This window comes from Hemitrygon akajei, chromosome 7 (genome assembly GCF_048418815.1).
Source record: "Hemitrygon akajei chromosome 7, sHemAka1.3, whole genome shotgun sequence".
Taxonomy (NCBI): domain Eukaryota; kingdom Metazoa; phylum Chordata; class Chondrichthyes; order Myliobatiformes; family Dasyatidae; genus Hemitrygon; species Hemitrygon akajei.
The window spans coordinates 111,780,007-111,802,565 of NC_133130.1; the positions used below are offsets into that span (position 1 = coordinate 111,780,007).

The window sequence follows — 22,559 nt, forward strand, 5'->3', positions numbered from 1 at the left end:
GATGGGGGTTTGATTTCAACATTTAAGAAAATTTTGGATAAGTAGGGTATGGAGGGCCAGGGTCCCTGTGCCGGTCGATGGGAGCAGGCAGAGTAATAGTTCAGCACAAACCAGATGGGCCAAATGGCCTGTAGTACTCTATATTTCACAGGACTCCTTTTCTCTCCCACCTTCTGTCATCTCTTCTGCTTTCCTGTTTCTCCTCTATCAGACTCTTGGCTTTTCTGCTCTTGTGGGCTTTTTCAGTGAAACTTGGGGGCATTAACTTTACAACCCATTGCTGAAGAGACCCACACTGCTGAACTACTTGTGCATTACAACCTCAATATCCTGTCTTCAACGTGAGTGCTGGGAGAAAGCAATAGGTCAAACCAAGAGGTGGAGGAAAATGATGAGTCATGGCACAGAAGCAGGCCCACAACATTAGCTATCTGCCAATGTTCCGGCACCCTGCCTGTGGCTAAGGACATTTCGAAAATCTCCACAAGAGCCCCTGCTATTTCTGCGCTAGCCTCCCACAAGAACTGAGGGAACATCTTGTCAGGTCCTGGAGACTTATCCACCCTCATTTGCCTCAAGACAGCAAGCACTTCCTCCTCCATAATCGGTGCATGGCCCATGACCTCTCTGCTGTTTTGCCTCAGTTCGATAGACCCCATGTCCATCTCTCAAGCAACGTTCCCCCCAATCTTTTTTTGTTACAGCCGCACTGAACAACAATTGCTCTAAGCAGGAAATTTTTACATGGCCTGAAAACTGTGTTGTGTTTTTTTTTTGGTAATATACATACTATAAATATTCAGAATGAAAACTGAAAAATCACATGCTTTTGATCTTATTCATTAATTGAAGGATATAATGAAATACAGTATGACAAAGAAAATCATCCGTGTTGCGTTCAGCTTGCAGGTGGTTTATTAACATTGAGCTACCGACAGCCATTCTGTGTTTACTGTTACAGTTTTAACAGTGTTGTAACTTGGAATGCTGAGAGTGTAAATATGATGAAGCTCTAAAATGTTCCAAAGTAAAATTTGTGGTATATTTATTATTTAGAAAATCTATGGATTTTATTTGCTAATACAATTAATTACAGGGTATTTCACAATTATACTAACATAGGTTTCACGGTTATATTAGCATGATTTCAAATTAACATTATAAAAATGGAAGTTCCAGCCATGCGGGAGAATTTCGGTTACTGCGCGGCCTTGCAGCTTAGAGGGAACAGTGCTCCCAAGTAAATACAGAGTCAAGTTATCCACTTAAGATCTGCCCCATGTCTTTCAGCTCCGTGCATTGACGGCCATGCTGATCTTCAAGAGGACCGATTTTGTCCCTTGCAATCTTTTGTTTAAATGATGTTTAAAACGGTTACCAGTGTTGACGCTCCTGAAATGATGAATTCACACCGAACGTTAACCCACTTCCTCACTGCGTGATGGATATACTGCAGATCTAACACTGGACCGGTAACACAACATCCCAATGACAATGAAAGAATGTTATTTGTGCCTGACCGCCTAAAGTACTCTTGTACCCGGGGCAGGATTCTTTCCTTCCAAGGGCAGATCTTGCTTCAGCAGGATTTGTACAGATAACTTGTGTGCTTTAAATTCCAGATGCCACACAGGGCCTGACTGGTTATACCGAGGCAAGCGCTGCTCTGAGCTCGAGTCTGAGCCGCTGGTTACCATGGTTACAGTTTTGTCCGTTTTTGGTTTGCTGCTTCTTGCTTCAATTCTGACTCTCACCTTGCGAAAGATATTCCACCAACCGGTGAAAAACAGGAGTGATCATTTTCTGTAAGCCTGCTTTTTTTTAATATATATATATATATAAAATCGTCTCCAATGTTTTCCTTCAGAGGCTTTTTCTGTGTACTTTGAAACAATTCCTTTTTCCTCCGTTTTTTTTCTTATAATGTTTGCGGAACTCGCAATCTGTTCTGTAACTTAGACACATCCATGGCCTCGAGGGCAAGGCGTGTTCTAACCCAGCCTTTGAACAGGACGAGCCATTGGGTATCGACCATTGCTATCACAATGGCTCCCTCAGACGACCGCCCGTCAGCACTGTCGCACTGTCACCACAGGAGTCACAGAGAAAGCTTGAAAATCTAAACTTTAGCCAAGAGGTAACTGCAGCTAACCTTTTAAACATACATCAATCTCTCTTTCTCTGCTTTGGCCACAACTTTCAACCTCATTTCTGATATTGCGGGCTGTTTATTTTCCCTGTTTTTCTATTTTTTAATCTACTGAAGTTATTTTTGATTGCTGTCAGAATGGCTAATAATGTACAGATGTGTGACTAGAACACCTATATGCTTTTTCTGCTTCTGAAACTGTCTCTCAGACAGAGGCTGAGTTGTCCCAAAATCAATATAAAATACGAATTTGTCAGCTGTACAAGTGCAATATGCACAGGAACGACAGAAAACCTACTTGCAGCAGCGTCTAGGAATGTGACATCATCTACAAGAAAATGTGCACTGAATAAATTGTACAGGATTTTTACAAGAAAGATCACGGTTTGAACAGAGAAGTCCATTTCAGTGCAAAGTGATCAGACTGCTGTTAAACTATAGAGATTAGGGCTGTGCCAGTGGGTTCAAGAACTAAATGGATGAAGGGAAGGGAAGTTCTTGAACTTAGTGGTTTGGGACTTCAGGCTTCTGTTACCTGCTACCCGACGGTAAACTCGGTGTGGGAATTGGGGCTTCTGAACCTCCTTCCGATGGTAAACTCAGTGGTGTGGGACTTCTGTATCTCCTTCCTGATGATAAATGGAGGTGTGGGACTTCAGACTCTGTACCTCCTTCCTGATGGCGGGTGGGAAAGGGCTTGTTTTCCTGTTCCTTGTTTAGTTGTTGCTGCTTATATTCTGTTGAGCAGGGCGGGCAGGCTGTTTTGCTGTTGGGATGTGTAGCACCACGTGTGTGCTGCTCTCGTGTTTCCCTGTGCACGTGTTCATGTTGGGATAAACCGGAACCTGATGGTATTTGTGAGTAGATGGCTTAGCCCAGACGGTGAGGAATTTTGATTTTAGACTTTGCCTTGCTGAATTCCCACTCCAATTCTGTGTTTGCACGATAACCTCTATTTCCTCCACCTTCCGGGAAATATCTTGTCAGAGAGCCTGCTTCGTTAGTCCAGTGTCAGACGTGGGTCTGATGTGACTTGGGAGAGAGGGGCCAGGGAGATGATAAACTTACTGCTGGATTTGAGCTAGTGATTTTCAAACAATCTTTTTCTCAAATGCTGTAATGTTTCTGTGAAGGGGTAGGTAATCCACTTCTGCCTTGGTTGAGAGATGGGAAACAGTCTCACCAGGAACTTTTTTCGTTGGTGGGTATTAACAGAGCTGATGTTTGATACAAGGTCCCTTCACTTCCCTTGAAGGGGTGAATATTGACTTGTGGACCTTCATCCTCCCACACGGATGTGGAGGGATGCAGATAGAGGGGGTAGGAGAAGAATGCAGATGTAGGGAGCGGAAGATGGACGCAGATGGAATGAATGGGTGGGGGGGCCGATGAAGAGGGAGGGGAGGGAGACTATATTTTCCTTGGATTTGTCTCAGGGTGAAGATCACATTCATCGTCCTTCTGATGGAGAGAATCGGGATTGTGACTCATCCAGCACTGGGAAGAGGTGGTTAAGAAGGACCCTGATGATAAAATTCTCTGTAGGGAAGAGCAGGGAGCCCTCCACCTCACCCCCACCCGCTGTGGTCACCGCAATTGCATTTTAAAGCTGGTGCTGATTAATTATCCACTTATTTTGATACAAATCTAAACCATCATCAGATTTCAAAGGGGACACAAGATGATCTGGGAAAGGTTGCGCTGAAAGATTTTGAGTAAGTCTACTGGAATATGCTGCGATACACAAAAACTACAGTGACCTGTTGGGTTTGGCAGAAAGGGTCATTGGCTGCAGCCAACTAACACTGCGGGACTTGTATGAGTCAGGACAGAGAAGCAGGCAGGAAAAACCATTGTAGACATCGCCCAGCCTGGGGACTGCCTTTTCCAAAAGCTCACTGCTGGAAAGCACTAAAGAGCTATTAAAACAAAAACTTCTCGCCATCTTAAAACTTTCCTCCCCCAGGCAGTTAATCTAATCAACCATTTTACTTTCCTCTCACCCCGCCTGCAGTGCTCTGGAAACACTTTGAACCACTTTTTATAATGTTTACATTGTAAATATATGCAGGTATTTATGCACTTTTTTTCCATATCCACACTTCAACTTCTAACTTTGTTTTTATACAACTCTTTATTCTTACAATGGTTGAATATTGTTGTTTTTATGTTGCATGTTGTGCCCTGACGAACACACAACAGAAGATTCCTAGTACATATGTTTGGTGAACAAAGTTGATTGGTGATCCTGGAAAGCAGATATTCCAAGTTGTCACTGTTCACCAGCCCTTCCATTAATAATGTTCACTATGCCCAGCTTGCATAGTGCCAGGATATGTTGTGAAATTTTTTGGCTTGTGGCAGCAATAGATTGCAATACGTGGTATTAAAAAACTATAAATTACAATAAGAAAAATTAAATATATATTAATATTGTACATTAAATAAGTAGTGCAAAAAGAGAGAGAGAAATATTGAGGTAGCATCCATGGGTTCATTGTCCGTTCTGAAATCTGATGGTGGAGGGGAAGAAGCTGTTCCTGAATCACTGAGTGTGTGTCTGCAGGCTCCTGTACCTCCTTCCTGCTGGTAGCAATGAGAAGAGGGCATGTCCTGGGTGATGGGGTCCTGTATCATTGACGATGTCTGCAGGCTCCTGCACCTCCTCCCTGCTGGTAGCAATGAGAAGAGGGCATGTCCTGGGTGATGGGGTCCTGTATCATTGACGATGTCTGCAGGCTCCTGCACCTCCTCCCTGCTGGTAGCAATGAGAAGAGGGCATGTCCTGGGTGATGGGGTCCTGTATCATTGACGATGTCTGCAGGCTCCTGCACCTCCTCCCTGCTGGTAGCAATGAGAAGAGGGCATGTCCTGGGTGATGGGCTCCTGCACCTCCTCCCTGCTGGTAGCAATGGGAAGAGGGCATGTCCTGGGTGATGGGGTCCTGTATCATTGACGATGTCTGCGGGCTCCTGTACCTCCTCCCTGCTGGTAGCAATGAGAAGAGGGCATGTCCTGGGTGATGGGGTCCTGTATCATTGACGATGTCTGCGGGCTCCTGTACCTCCTCCCTGCTGGTAGCAATGAGAAGAGGGCATGTCCTGGGTGATGGGGGTCCTGTATCATTGACGATGTCTGCGGGCTCCTGTACCTCCTCCCTGCTGGTAGCAATGAGAAGAGGGCATGTCCTGGGTGATGGGGTCCTGTATCATTGACGATGTCTGCAGGCTCCTGTACCTCCTCCCTGCTGGTAGCAATGAGAAGAGGGCATGTCCTAGGTGATGGGGTCCTGTATCATTGACGATGTCTGCAGGCTCCTGTACCTCCTCCCTGCTGGTAGCAATGAGAAGAGGGCATGTCCTGGGTGATGGGGGTCTTGATGATGGACGCCACCTTTTTGAGGTGTTGCTCCTTGAAGATGCGCAGGATGCCGGGGAGGCTAGTTCCCATGATGCAGCTGTACCATGAGCTTGCAACTTCCTGTAGTGCGGTGACCCCTCAGCCTATGCTGAGGCAAAGTTTGCAATCACAGCACCAGGAGAGGCAAATCTAGACAATTAAGCTGCTCTTTGGGACCGTCAAACGCTCATCTCCACTACTTTTTAACAACTTACAAATAGAATCTGAAACGCACACAAAGTCATGTCATCAAGGTTATAAATAAATAGCTTTGAGCCCGTTGTCCCTCTCATCACTGGACTATTTTGGCATGAGAGAGTCTCCTCATCAGGTAGATGAGAACTGTTAGATAATGAAAGTCACGCTTGACACTTAAGGTTTAAGTTTTCCAATTGGAAGCGTCCTTTGTTGGCGTGGGGTGAGAGTTAATCGGTTGCAGGGTTTGTGGCTTTTTTTCCCAGTGTAACAGAGACACAGTAGAGGGTGAAGAGGAAAGTCTAAGTACTTACCACTCACCCTTAACTGCCCTGAGGGGTTTTTGTCAACCTTTCTACAAATTGGTGTGATTTTTGTGTAGTGGGGGAAATCAGGATTTATTGTTGATGAAGGAACAAGGACCAAAGGTTGGGATGAGGATGGTGTTGGCGTCGTTCTAGTTACCATGGACACCCGTCAGTAGTGGCAGAACCTGACCCTTCAGGATGGCATAGTACCACAGCGGTTGGTACAATTGCTTTGCCACACTGATCTGGGGTTCTGTTCCTGTCAGGAGTTAGCAAGCTCTCTCTACAACTGCTGAAACCCCACTGGTTTCCTTGGAAATCTAGGAAATACACGCTCCGGTCCCGGTAAACCCGTGAGACTGAGGCGGTTCTCCCACCCCAAACCCCGGTCTGTGTGGATGCTGTGTAATTTGCAACCCTGTTCCAACTCAGTGCCAAGAAATAACAGACAGCACACTGTACACGGTTAAAGGAATCATATTTATGAATCTTAACTAAAGGGTTAGTAAAGAAAAGAAAGAAAAAAAAACAAAAGGGCCCATTATAATTAAACAGTCAAATGCGCACAAGTTGGAACTCAAATCTTCCAAAAGTCTTACTCACCGATCCTCAGCAGGCCTCCACCGTGACCGGTTTTTTCCAGCATCATCTTTCTTCATCTCTCACCAAACAATAAAACACCCAAGACCAACCTCAAGTGTCACAAAACCTCCCAGTTCCACCCTCCTAATTGGATAACACGCATCCCTCAGCTTTAACAATAACCTAAACAAGCTGGAAGTTGATCAGTCCATTCTTCCAGAACTGCCAAAATGGATAGCAGTAAAACTGTGAACCCTGCCTAGTGCTCTGGTTTCCTCCCACATTCTAAAGACGCGCCACGTGGAGTTAGTCAGTTGTGGGCGTGCTGCTTTAGCACCAAAGCATGGTAACACTCGTCGGCTGCCCGACACAATCGTCGCTGATTTGATTTGGCGCACCCAACCCATTTCCCTGTTTTGTTCTACATGTGTACAAATGAAGCTAATCTGGATTTTAAACCAATCTCCCCACGGGCTGGTGGTATCTCCGGCTCCCACTCGCACTTTTCACCTGAGAGAAATATTTCAGTCCCATTACCCGGGAGTAAACACAAGCAAGTCCGTTCATGAAGAGCTGGGTCTGCTGATCAGGATTCTGTCATTCAGATGTGGGGGGGGGGGGAGGGAGTGGTCGACCAGCAGAGAAAGCTGGAATACCACTGTAATAAGAAAGCAGAACCAAGCACAATTTATTTGACACCAAGTCGGGCTTTCCTGCCGCTCAATTCCTTTATTTTCAGAATAGGTGAGTTTCCTAAGGCAGCAGCTGTGAAATCCAAAGGTTTGGTGTCAGATATGGATGCCTCCATCCTCCATGGTTAAACTCACTCCTGTGTTTCTGTTTTCTGTGATGTAGATAGAGAGAGCAGCAGCTGACTGGTCCTTCTAGTAAGTATGGTGTGTCTCCAGAGGATCTCCTGTAACCCTAGATGGGATGGGCTTGAAGATGGAACTGTTCTAGCGAGCCCCAAGCAGAACTGTACTTCTTCAGCCCACTCTACACACTTCTGTTCAAATCACACATTGTCAAAACACGGGTTTAACAACTGTAAGGCCGATCAAATTGCTCAAGCATTACCGTGCAACATCTTGCCTTACGTACCGATCTCAGCCCCCACATACACTGCGACTGAAGCAGGATTCTGGTTTTGTTCACCTAGGCCCCTGGAGTTTCCTGCAAGAACAAGTCTGGCCAGATAGTATCGAAGTCTAGACGGCGGGGGCAGCATCCACAGCACACAGAGGTGAGCTCAGGAAGTCGACAGACCAACTTCACTTTGTACAGTGAAAGAAATCCCCATAACCTTTCAGCGTCTTGTAGCAACTGGAGGCCAAAACAAAGTCTGTCAGGGTCGTGTCTGGGCTGGGAGATTACAGTCACATAAAGATACTTGGGTTGCCAGGACGTCTCTCAGTGGAGGTTAAAGGCTGGTCCATAAGTGCACCTGAAGGACTTTGGTTACCAATCCTGTGGTGACAATCCTAGTTCAAAGTCCAGAGTACACTTATTATCAAAGTACGTGCACTATATACAACCTTGAGATTTGTCTCCTTACAGGCAGCCACAAAACAAAGAAACCCAATAGAACCCATTAATAAAGACTGCCATACAACCAAACGAGAAAATCTGCAGATGACGGAAATCCAAACTACACATACAAAATACTAGAGGAACTCAGCAGGCCATGCAGCATCTATGAAAAAAAGTACAGTTGCTCTTTCAGGCCGAGTCCCTCTCCTCTTCCACCTTTTAAATCTACTTATCTTTTTTTCTCTAGTCCTGCCAAAGGGTCTCAACTGCCATACACACAGCGCGCAGGATAAAAAAACAAATTGTGCAAACAATAAAAGTAAGCAAATCACATTCAGAACTGAAGTTCACAAAAGTGAGTTTACAGCCACAAAGCCAGACATCACTGCAGCCGATCCAGGAGCCCGATAGTTGCAGGCCACAGCCTCAGTTCAGCAGAGAGATGAGTAAAACTTGTGGGGCAGTGAGCTGAACACTGGTCCATCCCTTGCCTCCAGCTATGACACCCTGACCTTTTCAATCTGGCCCATCATTTAAGTTGGCCAGTGGGCCGTTCTTTACTCTCAGGCCCAGGACCTGCCGTCTCTATTCAGCCTGTACCCGACCCCTCCAATTCGGCCTGGTGCTTAAATCAAACCTCAGCTTGTTCCTCGCTCTTGGGGCCAAGGCCCTGATGCCTCGACTCTGTTCTGCTGCTTTGAATCGCCTCCAAGTTCTCTCCAGTAGCTAAACCAAGGCTTTGTGGCCAAGGTTTGGGAGAATGTTTTCATTTTCATTACCATCATTAGGTAGAAGTGTTTATAACTCTCAGCTGGAGTGATCTCAGAATACTTCTCAATATCCACATGCTAATGACTATCAGAGTTAGAGGAGACTGCAGACAGGTCCATGGCTGTGAGATGTTGGGTTGGAATTAATCGAATGTCACAGGGCAGGGGAACCAGGAGATGGAATTGGAAATAGTTTATTACTGTCACATATACAAAGATAGTGAAAAGGTTTTGTGTGTCATCCAGACAGATCATTCTAAACACAGCGATATTGAGAAAGTAAAAAGGAAAAGCAAATATAAAATATATTGTTATAGTTACAGTAAGTGCAGTGCAGGTAGACAAGCAAGGTGCAAGGGTCACGACCTGGTAGATGGGGAGGTCAAGAGTCCATCTCTTTGGCCACACAGCATGGAGTGTTTCAGGATTTTGGGGATGTGTCGTCTGCTGGGAGAAAGAGGCTCTGTATTTGAGGGATATGTTTTAACAGGGCAAAACCAGTGCCATATTCTCCTCCTCGTTAGTTGGACAGGTACATGGATAGGAGAAGTTCAGAGGGACGTTGGGCAAATGCATGGAAATGGGATTTGCTCAGAGGTGACCTTGGTCGGCATGGGAGTGTTTGTGTCAAGGGGCCTGAGTCCATGACCACACGCTAACCAGAAGCGTTGGGGAAGGTTCAACCAAATGTGGCAGGGCAGGGGACTCGTTACAACACAAGGTTCTTGGTTTTGACTCAATGAGACAGAAAGACACACTTAGAACTACATAATTACATTTATTAGGACAGAACAAGCAATGAACTGCTGATCTAGGTGTGTATGGAGCTCTCTTACACCTCCCACTCTATCCTGGCTGCTCATGATGTGGGTGAAGCCTCAGAGAACTACCCCGAAGCCCCCCAACCACTCTAGTTTTATACCCCTTCCACCAACATGAAACGCTGCAGTAAGTGGACCATCTCAAGGCACCGAATGAGAACCAGCCATCACCTGTCAGCACTCTTCACGAGTCCCACCCTTGTAGTCTTTCCTGTTCCCAGGGGAGGTTTGCGTTCCCATGGGGATATTCCCCGAGGAATAATCAAGGCCACAGTGGTGGTGAGACATTTGACAAGCCGAAAATGAACCCTTCACAATGTCGCAACCCCATTACGACCGGCCCACAGGCTTTAATACGACCCGCGGATGCCCCACCATATCACAAGCAAATCGCAAAACTACAAAGCATAAAAGCAAAAGAGTAAGGCCTCAGTGCACTGTAGTAACCCACCAGCTTCCTGGCACTCTAAAGTGCCACCAACTGGCTCCTGCGTTATAGTAGTTATGGAACTGATAGGTTATGTATCTAATCTACCAACTGCTGGTCAAACAAATCTGTTATCTTCTCTGACTCATCAAGGACAACAGACACCTCCTTCCTTTGCCAGGATATAATCCAATACCATTCTACTCTGTAGGGTCAACTGTCACCACCTCGGCCGAAAGCTGCATCAGCGCCTGTGTTGTGGCTCCAGAGGCAGCACGGTCTCATTGGCTAACGCCTCCATGGCTGAGGCCCTTGGTAACCGTGCGGTACTGCGCGTGGGTAAAGCCATCATCCGGAACCAGCTGGCCTCTGTCACACCACTTTTCTGATGTTGCGATTCGTGGGTCTGGTGGTCGCCCGGGTTATCAATGCGATACACACATAGCACAATGTGCCCCAGGTAGCAGCAGTCAGACCGGGTAGGCCCAGGAGCCACACACCCACTACGTTCTATTCCTGCGCCTCTCATAACTTTGAATGTCTAACCTTCGTAAACGTTGTCTTTTACACACGTTTGATTGCAGCTTTGGCCGTTACCGGAACCGCAGACGGACAGCACATCGTTCTCAACTTTCCCGTCACAACAGAATATGGAGCCGCCTCACGATGAAGTCACTGCCTTCTGAAGAGTCCGATCACCTGTAGCTTTAAACGCCTTGCATTTCGGCATTGTACAACAGTTCATTCACACGCCTCTGTGTCTGGTAACCACAATGAAGCTCTGTGCTGGGGTCTGGAGAGGGTGTTGAAACAGTATTGCTGAAAGTATCTCCTGCAGTTTGAAGAGTCTTTTAATTAAATGGCATGATTCTAGAGTAGTCTTTAAGCACCCACAATTACTGTTATGATATGTTATCCTCTTCTCCACACATCTTTTTGTCCTCTATGCTGCTACCTCTGACCAGTAGTTTGGCCATGTATTTACTATCTCTCCTTGTGGCTTGCTGTCAAACCCTGTTGGATGAAGCACCACTAAGCATTTGAGGTGCTTTAAGTTGTTTTTGTACACATCTTAGAGTTTTTGGGAAAATAGCAGCTTCATAAAGTAAGTGAGAAAGATTAAAACTGCACCTAATACATAGCTAGAGCTATAGGTGTTTAATTCAATGTTTTGCATTATTAACTTGATAAAGCTTTGTCTTCTAAACAGATCACCTATCGGAACCACCTCTGACCTCTGCAATCCCCCCCCCCCCCCACCTGATCCCCATGCGTGACCACCCCACTCGAATCCTGCATGTGTCAGACACCCCCACCCAATCCATGTCGGTGTGCGTGCTACCTGAGCCCGCATGTCCAGCCCCTCCCCACCTGATCCCCATGTGTGACCACCCCTTCCCCACCTCAGAGCCCCTGTGTCCACTCAGAACTCTGAGCCCTGCATGTGTCCACCCCCACTCCATGTTCTGTCTCTTCCCCTTCACTACTGTCTCTGCCTATTAAACAGTGACAATACCATCAGTGAAAAGATTGACAACTGTTGTGGCCCCAAGCCTGAGACTGACCACCATGCCTCCTATGAAACCTGATTTCATTCTGTTAACTTCTCCCATTTATGCTCCATCTTTGTAAGGCGCCTTGACAACCAAGCTATTGCGCTGGTCATCCAAGATGCTTCATGGCTCCAATGTTTTGTGCTGTTAGAGAAAGAAAATTGTCTTTGTGTTGAGACTCCTACATGAAAAAAAATAAACATGAAGTTTCACAACAGTCTTGTGTGTGGGTGTTAAATAAAGAGAGGTCTCCCAGCACTTGAACCAGTGTGTGTCGATTTCCATTCAATAAGTGGTTCTCAATCTTAACTTTTCATTTCTCAAGGTGAGGAGGAGGAATCTCATTGAAACCTTGCAGATACTGAAACACCTCAAACGTGAAGAGGTTCTTTCCATTAGGAGTGTCTGGGATCTAAGGCAGAGCCTGAGCAAAAAGGAATGATAATTCAATGCTGAGACGAGGAGGAATTTATTCAGCCAAATCGAGCAAATCTGTGGAATTTGTTGCTAACATCAGGATGTGGTGGCCAAATCACTGGGTGTATTTAAAACATATCAGTTAATTAGTAGGGGGGCACAGTTAGGGATTACAGGGAGAAGGCAGGAGAATGAGATCGAGAGGGATAATAGATGATGGAATGGCTGAGCAGAACTAATGGGCCAAATGGCCTCATTCTGCTCCTATGACTTATGACACATGCAAACAAGATTGAGGCCGCAGTTTGAAACCTGGTTTCAGGAAATCCTTTCCGGTTATTACTTTCATTTTAAACAGTGCAATCATCTCTCAAGATTGGACACACACTATTATGATTGGTACGGTAATAACATGGCCATTGATCATTTATTTCAACAGTAATCACTGGGAAAGAAGTCCTACTGTGACAATGGTTTAACTACGGCCACAACCCTGTCGTAGGATTTGGGGGCTCGCGTACCTCAATGACCCCGAGAGCTGTGTTGGCGGGAGTCGGGGCTTTCGGTAGGGTCACTCATGCCAAACAGGTCAAAGGGTAGAGGCCAGACGAAGAGTGGTCCACTAGTCCTCCAGGTTCGGAGGTTCTTCAGCTCAGGGCTAACAACCCTGACTGGTAAAACAAAAACAGTAATGAAGATTCCTTCTACATCAGTGTGTGACGGTATTCCCGAGTTCTCACAGTGTGTGACGGTATTCCCGAGTTCTCACCCGGGACTGGCAGTAGTGGAAACCGAGAGGAAGCTACCGATCTGAGGAAAGAAGCCCCGAACACCCCCAGAGATGGAGGACCTCCAATGCTTGCCAAATGCCAGCGATGTAACGGGGAGCGAGGAAGCCAGCCCGGGTTTCCCCGACTGGGGTCCACGGCATAAACAAGGTTGGGAACCTCTGCTCTAAGCTATCACAGCTCTGGTGTGCGACAAAAACTCAAACCTCCGGTGCAAACACGTACCTCTCTGCTCAAATATAACGTGTTGGATTTTCAAAGCTCCTCGACCCCAAATGATACTGGGAAATCCTTCAGCAGGAGGGCCAAGACATCACAGTGAAGCACACAGTGTCAAGTGGTAGATCAGGAATGTGTTTATTTTCTGCATCCCATGAGTAAGATCAGACATTTCAAAAAAATCAAATGGAAAAACTATGCAGTTCTTAAAAAGGGACTTGGTCCAATCGATTCAGAGGTATTAACAGCGGGGTAAAACTTGCACATGGAAAATCATAAATAAATAAACACAACATTCAGTCATTGCTTTAGACTGTCAAACATCAGCCGGGATCATAAGGACGAGCAAAAGCCATCAATGCCATACAGTACATGATCAGCTTGGTCAGCATTATTACCGGCCCCCTCTCCTTCCACGGCTTGCACAGATTCGGTGTTTTAGATTTCCAGATGGGGAGCAACCTTAGTCTGGTGGGAGGAGAGATCAACATGATTTAACATGAGTCAAGCTGCTGTCCAAGTGGCGAGATCATGCCGTCAATCCCACAAGGGATTATTCTGACACACATGACCATTAACTGCTTGTGTTTACCTGTCGTCTGCAAAGAGCAATGGGGTTCCAGTTCTGAGACACTATTGTGTTTATACATGGGGTCGAATGTTCAATTATCACAGAGTGCACAAGAAGACTTCACTCCACAAAAACATCACACAAAATAGAAATTAACAAAACAAATCTCTGGAATTAATGAAATCTGGGTTATGTCCGATAGGTACAATGTGATTATATCTATTTAAAACTGCAGGGCTTCAACCAAAACTACTGACAAGACTCATAAGTGGTAAAGTGTCAGTGAGGGTCGCAAGTTATTTAATGGTTCCTGAAAGCTGCAGCTCCCAAGTACAAGTGATTCTCCAGCCGTGAAGCTGAGAAATGCTCGCCAAACTGGAATTTATAGGATGTGGGTTATGGGAGATAATCACTGATCAAATGAAGGACTTGCCCCAAGCACTAATTGAATAACTTCGGACTCTTTGATAAAAATTAGGATTTTTAAACATTGTAGCGTGTGAGGCAAACGTATTATTTTAAAAGAACTAATATCACATTAATCAGCCACCGTCATTCTTTGCCAAGTCTCGCAAACGTCATTGTGGCACCTCAGACTAAACAGTGACCAGCTCTGAGCTTCGTTTATCATCGATCAGTTGCCACAATGCTCAGAGGGAGGAGGATTACTGCTACTAAATGTTACTCCTAATTTTGCTCAACAGTTATTTTTTTGTAATTCGTTAAATCTTGTATAACATAGCATTCTAAAGTTTAAAAAAAAACATTTATTTCAAGCTCTGAGACTTATTTCCATTGGAAGTGGTATTCTTCCACATGCACCATTTACAAATCTTCTTTGTCTATACCACACCGCCTCTAATTAGGACAAAGGCCATGACATTCTACTGTAGAAGGTTCTGGAGCATCGCTGTGGCGTAGGTGGGCTTGGCTTGCTTGCTCTCGATCGCATTGCGCAGGTAGGTGACCCCACCGCAGCGCTCCCACACCTCTTCGAACTGCCGTGGTAGAATCTCAGCCCCACGCTTCCGAGTCAGCCCTGTTTCGTCCAGGCTCAGTTCACACATCTCCATGTCGTCCTTGCCTGCGATGCAAATCGAGAGGTGCCGGATTAAAATCCACAAGAAGGCTTCAGAAACAAGAGGTGGCTGGCATCAGAACCCAGGGCCTTGAGCTACTTCTATCCCGCCCTGACTCATCACCCGGAAAAGCACGGCAGACAGCCAGGAGTGTTTTCCCACCCTTCCAGTTCTGGTGAAACTTTAAGCACTTCTCAAAACGCCGAGAGAATGAGACACTGTTGGATTTCTACTGACTACAAAACTGCTTGGTTACTACGGTGAGAGAGGTGGAGTTACTTGATGGACAATGAATGTTTACATTTTTTCTGCAACTTGCTTTGAATATATAGGGACACAGAGACACATACAGCCAGAGTCAAAATGGATTTGGTCAATGAAAGACACCAGTGAGTGGGGTTGCTGGTTTAAACTTTCAGTAGCCCAAAGGGGTGGGTTGAGATCGATCCAGAGTATTGATGTGACTCTCACAAGTGCTGCAACTAGAAGAAGTTTGCAGGGAGAAGAGGAGAGGAAGGTTTGAAACAGAAGAAACCTAGTGATGAAGAGGTCACTGTTTGGACTCTCTCCAAGTAGCCCGTGAGGGTGAGTTTGATTCCATTCGAATACGAAAGTGTGATTGTCGAATAGTTAATCCACAGGAGAGGGTTTCTGGTGAGGGGAAAACCTTTGTGAATACCACTCACGAGGAAATCTGCAGATGCTGGAAAATTCAAACAACACACATAAAATGCTGGTGGAACACAGCAGGCCAGGCAGCATCTATAGGGAGAAGCACTGTCGACGTTTCGGGCCGAGAGGTCCTGACGAAGGGTCTCGGCCCGAAACGTCGACAGTGCTTCTCCTTATAGATGCTGCCTGGCCTGCTGTGTTCCACCAACATTTTGTGTGAATACCACTCGTGTGTTTACCCTCGTCTGGGTGTGGTATTTCACTGAAGAAAGGCACCCCTGTGGCAAATCACTGTTGGAGTTACTTCGTATGTCGTGGAACTGGATAAGTGGCTATCACACTGTGTGTGTGTGTAAGGGTGACCCTGTGGGAACTACCGGTGTGTCTAACCCTCGCCTGGGTTAGTAGTTTTACCACTTGAAGACGTGGAGTCACATTTGGCTAACTTGAAGGATTCGGAGGACCACGGGAAGATCAACGACACCTGTTTATTTGGATTACAAATACCTCTCTCTCACCTCAGTTCTGTGGATGGAACTGAACTTTCTCACATACCATCGTAAGTCTGCAACTCTTGCCACCTGAGCTTGAATGAGTTTGGGAACTTTATTTTTACACCTATATATGCAAAACACTGCTAACTCTTAGTTTACCTGGTTTAAGTTACTATATCACGTAATTACTAATAAAAATAGTGATTGTTAACAGCAAAATCGGACTCCAGGTGTGTTCCGTTGCTGCTGATACTGTAACAACCGAAACACTACAGTCTGCTGTCTGTTACAATTTTCCCCTCGCACTACCTGCGCACCTGTATGGATGGCATGCAAAACAAAGTTTTTCTCGGTACATGTAACAATACATTAATTGAGCAACACCCGTCTCAAAGCAGCGAGCTTTGCCTGCCGTGCACCTACCGGCTACCAACAGTATGGGGGCTTTGTCCGGGTGGAGTTCCATCTGGCGCGCGATCCAGGACCCGTCGAAATGGGCATACCACCAGCCTTTCTTCTTGTTCTGCGGCTCCTTGTACTGGTCAGCCGGCCGGATGAAAGGGATGCGGAAATAGCGCTGTGTCCGATTCTGAGATATCTCTTGCTGCCGGGTGTGCAGCTGGGGAGGATTCTGCTGAGCTATTGAAACCAAAGCATCGATATCAAAGTTTTCACTCAGTGACGGAATATCGAAGGACCTTACAACTTGCCAGTGGCCTCTGACGCTGTGCCGAACTGATTAACGTCATGGGTTTCTGTGTGAGCACTTACTACCTTTCCCTGAGTGTGAATCCAAAGTGTGTGGCAGTCAACAAAATTGTTACCAGCATAGAAACATCACAGCCGGGCTCAGCGGTCTCGAGGCAGCATCTGGTCACAGCTTGTGGAGCCAGAGTCACGCTGCTCCAGAGAGCCGGGCTCAGCGGCCTTGAGGCAGCATCTGGTCACAGCTTGTGGAGCCAGAGTCACGCTGCTCCAGAGAGCCGGGCTCAGCGGTCTCGAGGCAGCATCTGGTCACAGCTTGTGGAGCCAGAGTCACGCTGCTCCAGAGAGCCGGGCTCAGTCCTCAAGTGCTGTCTGTGTGGAGTCTCCACGCTCTCTGTCTGACTCCCTGGGTTTCCTCCACATTCTCTGGCTTCCCCCTGCATTCCAGACCGATTGGTCACTGCTGTAAGTTGCCCCTGGTGTGGAGGTGAGGGGTAGAATTTGGGGGGAGTCGATGGCAATGTGGGGAGTATAAAATGGGATGGCCATTGATAGCTGGTCTGGAGTCAATGGGCCAAAGGGCCTGTTTCTGTGCTGTATCTCACCAAGACTTCGAAAACAAGAATGCGACTGTGATAATGTAATCTGCTCTCTTTAAGTGACACTAACAGACGAGGAAATTCCTCTGGAGGTCAGAAGTAGAAGCGTCAGTTTCAGATGGAGGCTAACAGCGGAAGGGGGGCAGCTGAAAGCCAAGGTGCAGAAATGAGTGATCAGAAAGACGTGTCTAAACGCAACCGACCCCTGAACCGCTCACTACTCCATTTAACAGCCATGTTTATCTTGGTTCTTACCATAGTCCGTGATGGATTTTGGGGCCCGTTGTTCTGCCTCCGCGTTCCGTTTCTTGTTCTTGGACTTCCAGGCGTGGTAAACCTTCAGTCGCCGATGGAACTCCTCCCTGCAGGCTTCCAGGAGTTCAATATCTGCAGGTACACAACACCAGTCAGTCCCCAGACAAACGCCCAGCAAGCAATCCACGAAGCTCAGCCTCGAAATCAGGGGCTCCCCAACGTTCTCATACCGCGGATAACACTAAGCAAGGGCCCAGGTTGGGAACCCCTGCACACACAGGTAATTGATGGGAGGGGATGGGGTTTTAGTAAGCACTAGTTTTAACGGGAGGCACAGAGTCGGCTGGTCTTGAAGGGACTTGATGCAAGGCTGAAGCAGAGCGAGAATGTGATGGTCCTTGTGATGGAAGGATTTGGTTCGGGATGTAGCATGCCAGGTTATGAAGAGTCTAATTCAGTGGTAGAAGATGGAGACTGAATCAAAGTCTGGGATACAACATCCTGGGGAAAGATGATCACTTCCATTCCCCCGGTTCCTATGCTGGGGAAACAGACTCCCTAACAAGCAGTCCAATTGAACGAGCACCGGAAGCGGTCGAGGTAGCAAGCTCTGCAGAGCTGCTGACACAGGCCCACTTACACAACCTGCCCCCCGTGTCGGCAAAGAGCGTCCATGGATCAGCCCGGGGGCGGGGGGGGAGGCCCAGTGTGCTGGGTGTGGGGTGAGGGGAACGGTGGCAGGAAGACAGGCCTCTGGCTACCAGTCGGGATGGGCAAACCTTTGTGGACAGTCTGGAGTCACGAGGAGGACCTTACTTTCCAGATGGCGAGACTGCTGTTTGTTCTGTTCAGCCTGAGCTAAACAGTGAACGATATTTTTGGAGCAGCAGGCACCAGGCCGTTTCATTTCGCACGCCATCAGTGGATCAGGCCTCACGCAATCCAACCGCATTCCTTCGCGGCTGACTGTTAATCTGCTAACAAGTGTGTCAGACGCAAAATGTGGCCTCTGAGCAACTTCCCCGCAGTCCGAGTTTGTGTAACTCAAGCAACCCAAGGTCAGGCTCACAGCACACTTCAGCTGCAGCTTATTTGCTTACTTTTATTGTTTTTTGGCACGATTTGGTTTTTCCCTGCTCACTGGGTGTTTGACAGTCTTTTTTTGAATGAGTACTATCTGGCTCCTTCGTTTTGTGACGGCCTGTACGGAGATGAATCTCAAGGTTGTATACAGCATGCATACTTTGATAATAAATATTTGGACTTTGACAGCAGCAATTGATCTGACAGCTTGAAATCCATTCAGTGTCACCGCACTGATAATTAAGCAAACAGGAAGACTCAATTCTCTCTCCAGCAGAACTCGATTCTCCCAAGTGAAACCCCTTCTCAGGACTTGGACGGACAGGCCTGCTGAATGAACTCTTACCACAGGAGGTGTTGATGGCATCTCGTAGCTCAGCGTATTTCCACTTGCTGAGATCGTGCTTCTTCGTACCAGCAGCAGCCTTCGTGGCCTGGACTTGTGGGCTTCTGTTGAGAGGAGGGCGGGCAGTGAGACAACCTAGCAGGACGACTAACCTTACACCTCTCACTAGTAGCCAACTCGGCAAAGGGTGCGGAACGAGCCGGCCTCGTTGCCCGAACAATCAAGACCTTGAGAAAGGGAGTTCAGTTCAAAGCACTTCAGCAAAATGGACAAAGCATTAGAAAGGAGGAAACAGGCTGGTCCAATTGCAACGTGAGTGTAGCACTGGCATGGGGAGATTTTGTTTTAAAACATTATTCAGACCTTTAAGATTTAACTAATATTCTACAGGCTGAAATGCTGTACTGGATAAATCAGTTCCACAATACGAAGCAAATAAAGAAATCTCCAAATCTAGAAGGTAAAGGGAAAACAAAGGATGCACGCAGTGGTCGTCTTGACATCTCTTGCAGAGCTAGAGATGGAAGCAGTGAGCAGCACCAGAACCAGGCACCTAGAGGCAAACGAATCTGTGGAGATACAGTTAAAGATGCTCTTCACATATCTCTGCATGGTATATTGACCAGCTGCATCACCGCCTGGAATGGAAACACCAACGTCTTTGAACAGAAAGTCCTACAGAAGGCAGCGGATTCCGCCCAGTACCTCACAGATAAAGCCTTTCTAACCACTGCGCATATCTACATGAAACAGTGTCGTAGGAAAACAGCATCCCTCTGCAGGGACGCCCATCACCCAGGTCATGATCTCTTCTCGGTGCTGCCATCAGGAAGAAGGTACAAGATCCTCAGGGGTTGCACTGCCAGGTTCACGAGCGGTTACTTGCCCTATGTGAGTGAGTAACTACACTCACTTGCCCCAATATTCAAATGATCCCACAATTACCTCAATTTCAAGGACTCTACCTCAGCGTCTCATGCTTTCGTTATTTATTGCTATTTATTTAGATTTCCATTTGCAGTTTGTCGTCTTGTGCGCTCCTACTGATCTTTCATTGACCCTGTTCTGTAGATTTGCTGAGTACGCCCACAGGAAAATGAATCTCAGGCTTGTACATATCTGCAGTTTGATAGTAAAATTTACTTTGAATTTCACTTTATTTGGAGTGAAAGAAAGTTTCAAAAGCAATTCGCTAAGTCAGAGCCTGGAAACTGGCCCTTGGCACAACTGGTCCATGCTGACAAAAGTTCCCATCTGAGCTAGAGCCGTTTGCCTGTGTTTGGCGCACATCCGAAATACTTCCTATCCATTTATCTCACCCTAAAACTATACCCTGAGGTTCTTGAACTCCCAGCCCTAGAAGAAAGGCTGTGCACCTTTACCCTATCTACACCTTGCATAATTTCATACACTTCCTTACGATCACCCCCCATTTGCTTGTGGTAGGTTAATTTGTCATTGTAAATTGTCCTGTGATTAGGCGGGGGTTACGTTTGGGGCGGGGGGATGCTGGGCAGTGTGTGGCCCGTTGGGTTGGAGGAGCCTGTTCCTCATTGTATCTCTAAACAAAAAGAATTACCGTAAGTAGAAATAAATCCAATGAAAATTGTTCCAAACTGCTCACCCTTTCTCCATAACTCCCTCAAGTCTCTCAAGTCCCAGCAGCACTCGTTAATTTTCTCTACACTCTTTCCAGATTACTGGCAGCACCTTTTCTTTAGAAGGATTTCCAAAACTAAACACAAACTGCAGTCTCATCAGCACCTAGTAGAACTATTAACATAACATCTCAGCTTCCACACTCTCTGCCCTGACTGGTGAAAGACAAAAGCCTCCTTCAGCACCCTGTCTAGCTGCAAGGCCACTCTTTCTTAAATCCAAGCCATCATTCAGATCTTGCTGAATCACGGAGCACTTTGCTTTAGCAGAGGAGGTTAAGTGCTGAGTCAAACTGTCCCACTCCCCTTCAGACGGAACGTGCGGAGTGAAACATAAAACTGGAAGAGAAGCCTGTGGGGGTTTCCTCAGAAATGGCGATTCTGGTCCCCGGGGCTGTTTACAGCAGTGTCAGAGATGCGCGGTTCAGGGAGAGGTTAGGACAGGCATGGGGGATCTCAATATACAGGCAGATTGGGAAAATCAGGTTGGTGCTAGATCCCAAGAGATGGAATTTGTAGTATGCTGAGAAAATGGGTTCTTAGAGCAGATTGTGGTTGAGCCCATTAGGGAAAATGAAATTCTGGATTGGGTGTTGTACATCAAACCAGATTTGATTAGGGAGCTTAAAGTAAAAGTGCCCTTGGGTAGTGATCGTAATATGACAGAAATCACCCTGCAGTTTGAGAGCGGGAAAGTAAAGTCAGATGTTTCAGTATTACAGCAGGAAAGTTTGATGCATCCTTGACCTTGACTATTTGACGTTTTAGTCATGACCGTGGAATCTTCATTGGCACCTCACCTTCAATTTTCCAAGCAATTCGAAACACGAACGTGTGTTTGTTTCTGTATGATTTCCAAGTTATTGCTGCATTTATAAAACTATCATGCTTTAAGATTGCCTCAGAAATATGAACTGATCTCTAATGAGGTGAGTGATGTATCAACTCAGCTTGCCCAGCATAATTATATACTTCCAAAGCTTTCACTAGACACCCTTCCAAATAATTACTGTTCTAACTCTGCACGAGCATGACCAGAGCCTGCTTATAGTCAGAGTACTCATTCTTTGTCCAAGAAGTGAATCTTCCACTGAAGTTCTCTATTATTTTCTAAGTGCCGCAATGGCAGATTCACCAATTTCCTGATGTCACTCGACGATGAAAAGCAAGCGTTTCTGCAGGGACAGAGCAGAAGAAAATACCCAGACATTCACACCAAAAAATCGGCACTTTCACGGTGGGTGGTGAGCTCCTGAGAATCTATGAATCGCTGGGTCAGGCATCACACGAGCGTGAGCAACCGAAGCTGGAGCAGTCCCAGGCGAAGGGTTCAGCAACCAACTCCTCCTGCAAGATCTGCAGACTTCCAACTAACCAACTGTTAGCTCTGTCAGTAGACACAGCACACAAAAAAAACTTACTCCAATTTTAATGCTTGGAAAACTTTGATTTTACCATAAAGATATGTCAGTTACACACAGTACGTGTACCTTTTGGGCGAGGTCTTGATAGCTCAATTAACATTTTAGGAAGGAATGTGTTACCTACCTAGCCAGATAGTCTGACATTTCTTTGGCCATTTCATCCCTGGAACAGAAACAAGATGCATAATCCACGTGTGCTATGGTAAAGTAATGACGTTTACATTCAGCATTTCGCTCACTACATCTAGGTAGATGCCCCACAGGAAACTCCAGTTCCCGGGACCCCTTGCAAAGAGAACGCAAGAAAGGGCATCAGCAGGTTTACAGACCAAGAGAAAAGCTGGAAACAGAACACGGTAGCTCAGATTGCGTACCCCCCCCCCCCCACCCCCCGGTAAAATGTTGTTTTTAAGAGGATTCTGTGTTCATGTTGTGCTGCTGGTCACTTTTTTTCCAATTGTTATTTTGTGTGATTTTGATCAGAGCGGACTGGCACTGCGGCCCGCAGTCAATGA

The 22,559-nt window shown here is 46.4% G+C and overlaps 2 protein-coding genes across 8 annotated transcripts in view; one reads left to right on the forward strand and one right to left on the reverse strand.

The window, feature by feature from the left end:
* LOC140730808 (interphotoreceptor matrix proteoglycan 1-like) overlaps window positions 1-11,951 on the forward strand; it is a 116,182-nt gene extending 104,231 nt beyond the window's left edge. For 2 of the 4 annotated variants that reach the window (XM_073051726.1, XM_073051725.1), the window contains exons 15-18: window positions 1,623-1,805; window positions 1,960-2,137; window positions 7,793-7,876; window positions 10,766-11,951. In XM_073051726.1, the coding sequence (XP_072907827.1) occupies window positions 1,623-1,805; window positions 1,960-2,137; window positions 7,793-7,876; window positions 10,766-10,867 (547 nt within the window). In that variant the 3' untranslated portion in view covers window positions 10,868-11,951. The remainder of the gene's footprint in view (window positions 1-1,622; window positions 1,806-1,959; window positions 2,138-7,792; window positions 7,877-10,765) is intronic. The other 2 variants (XM_073051728.1, XM_073051727.1) reach the window with 2 other exon arrangements.
* Window positions 11,952-13,272: 1,321 nt separating this feature from the next.
* The window catches only part of LOC140730810 (unconventional myosin-VI), a 322,637-nt gene continuing 313,350 nt past the window's right edge, over window positions 13,273-22,559 (reverse strand). For 3 of the 4 annotated variants that reach the window (XM_073051731.1, XM_073051732.1, XM_073051729.1), the window contains 5 exons: window positions 22,169-22,207; window positions 18,963-19,066; window positions 17,534-17,665; window positions 16,398-16,613; window positions 13,273-14,813 (listed from right to left, as the gene is read on the reverse strand). In XM_073051731.1, coding sequence (XP_072907832.1) covers window positions 14,614-14,813; window positions 16,398-16,613; window positions 17,534-17,665; window positions 18,963-19,066; window positions 22,169-22,207 — 691 coding nt within the window. In that variant the 3' untranslated portion in view covers window positions 13,273-14,613. The remainder of the gene's footprint in view (window positions 14,814-16,397; window positions 16,614-17,533; window positions 17,666-18,962; window positions 19,067-22,168; window positions 22,208-22,559) is intronic. The other variant, XM_073051733.1, reaches the window with a different exon arrangement.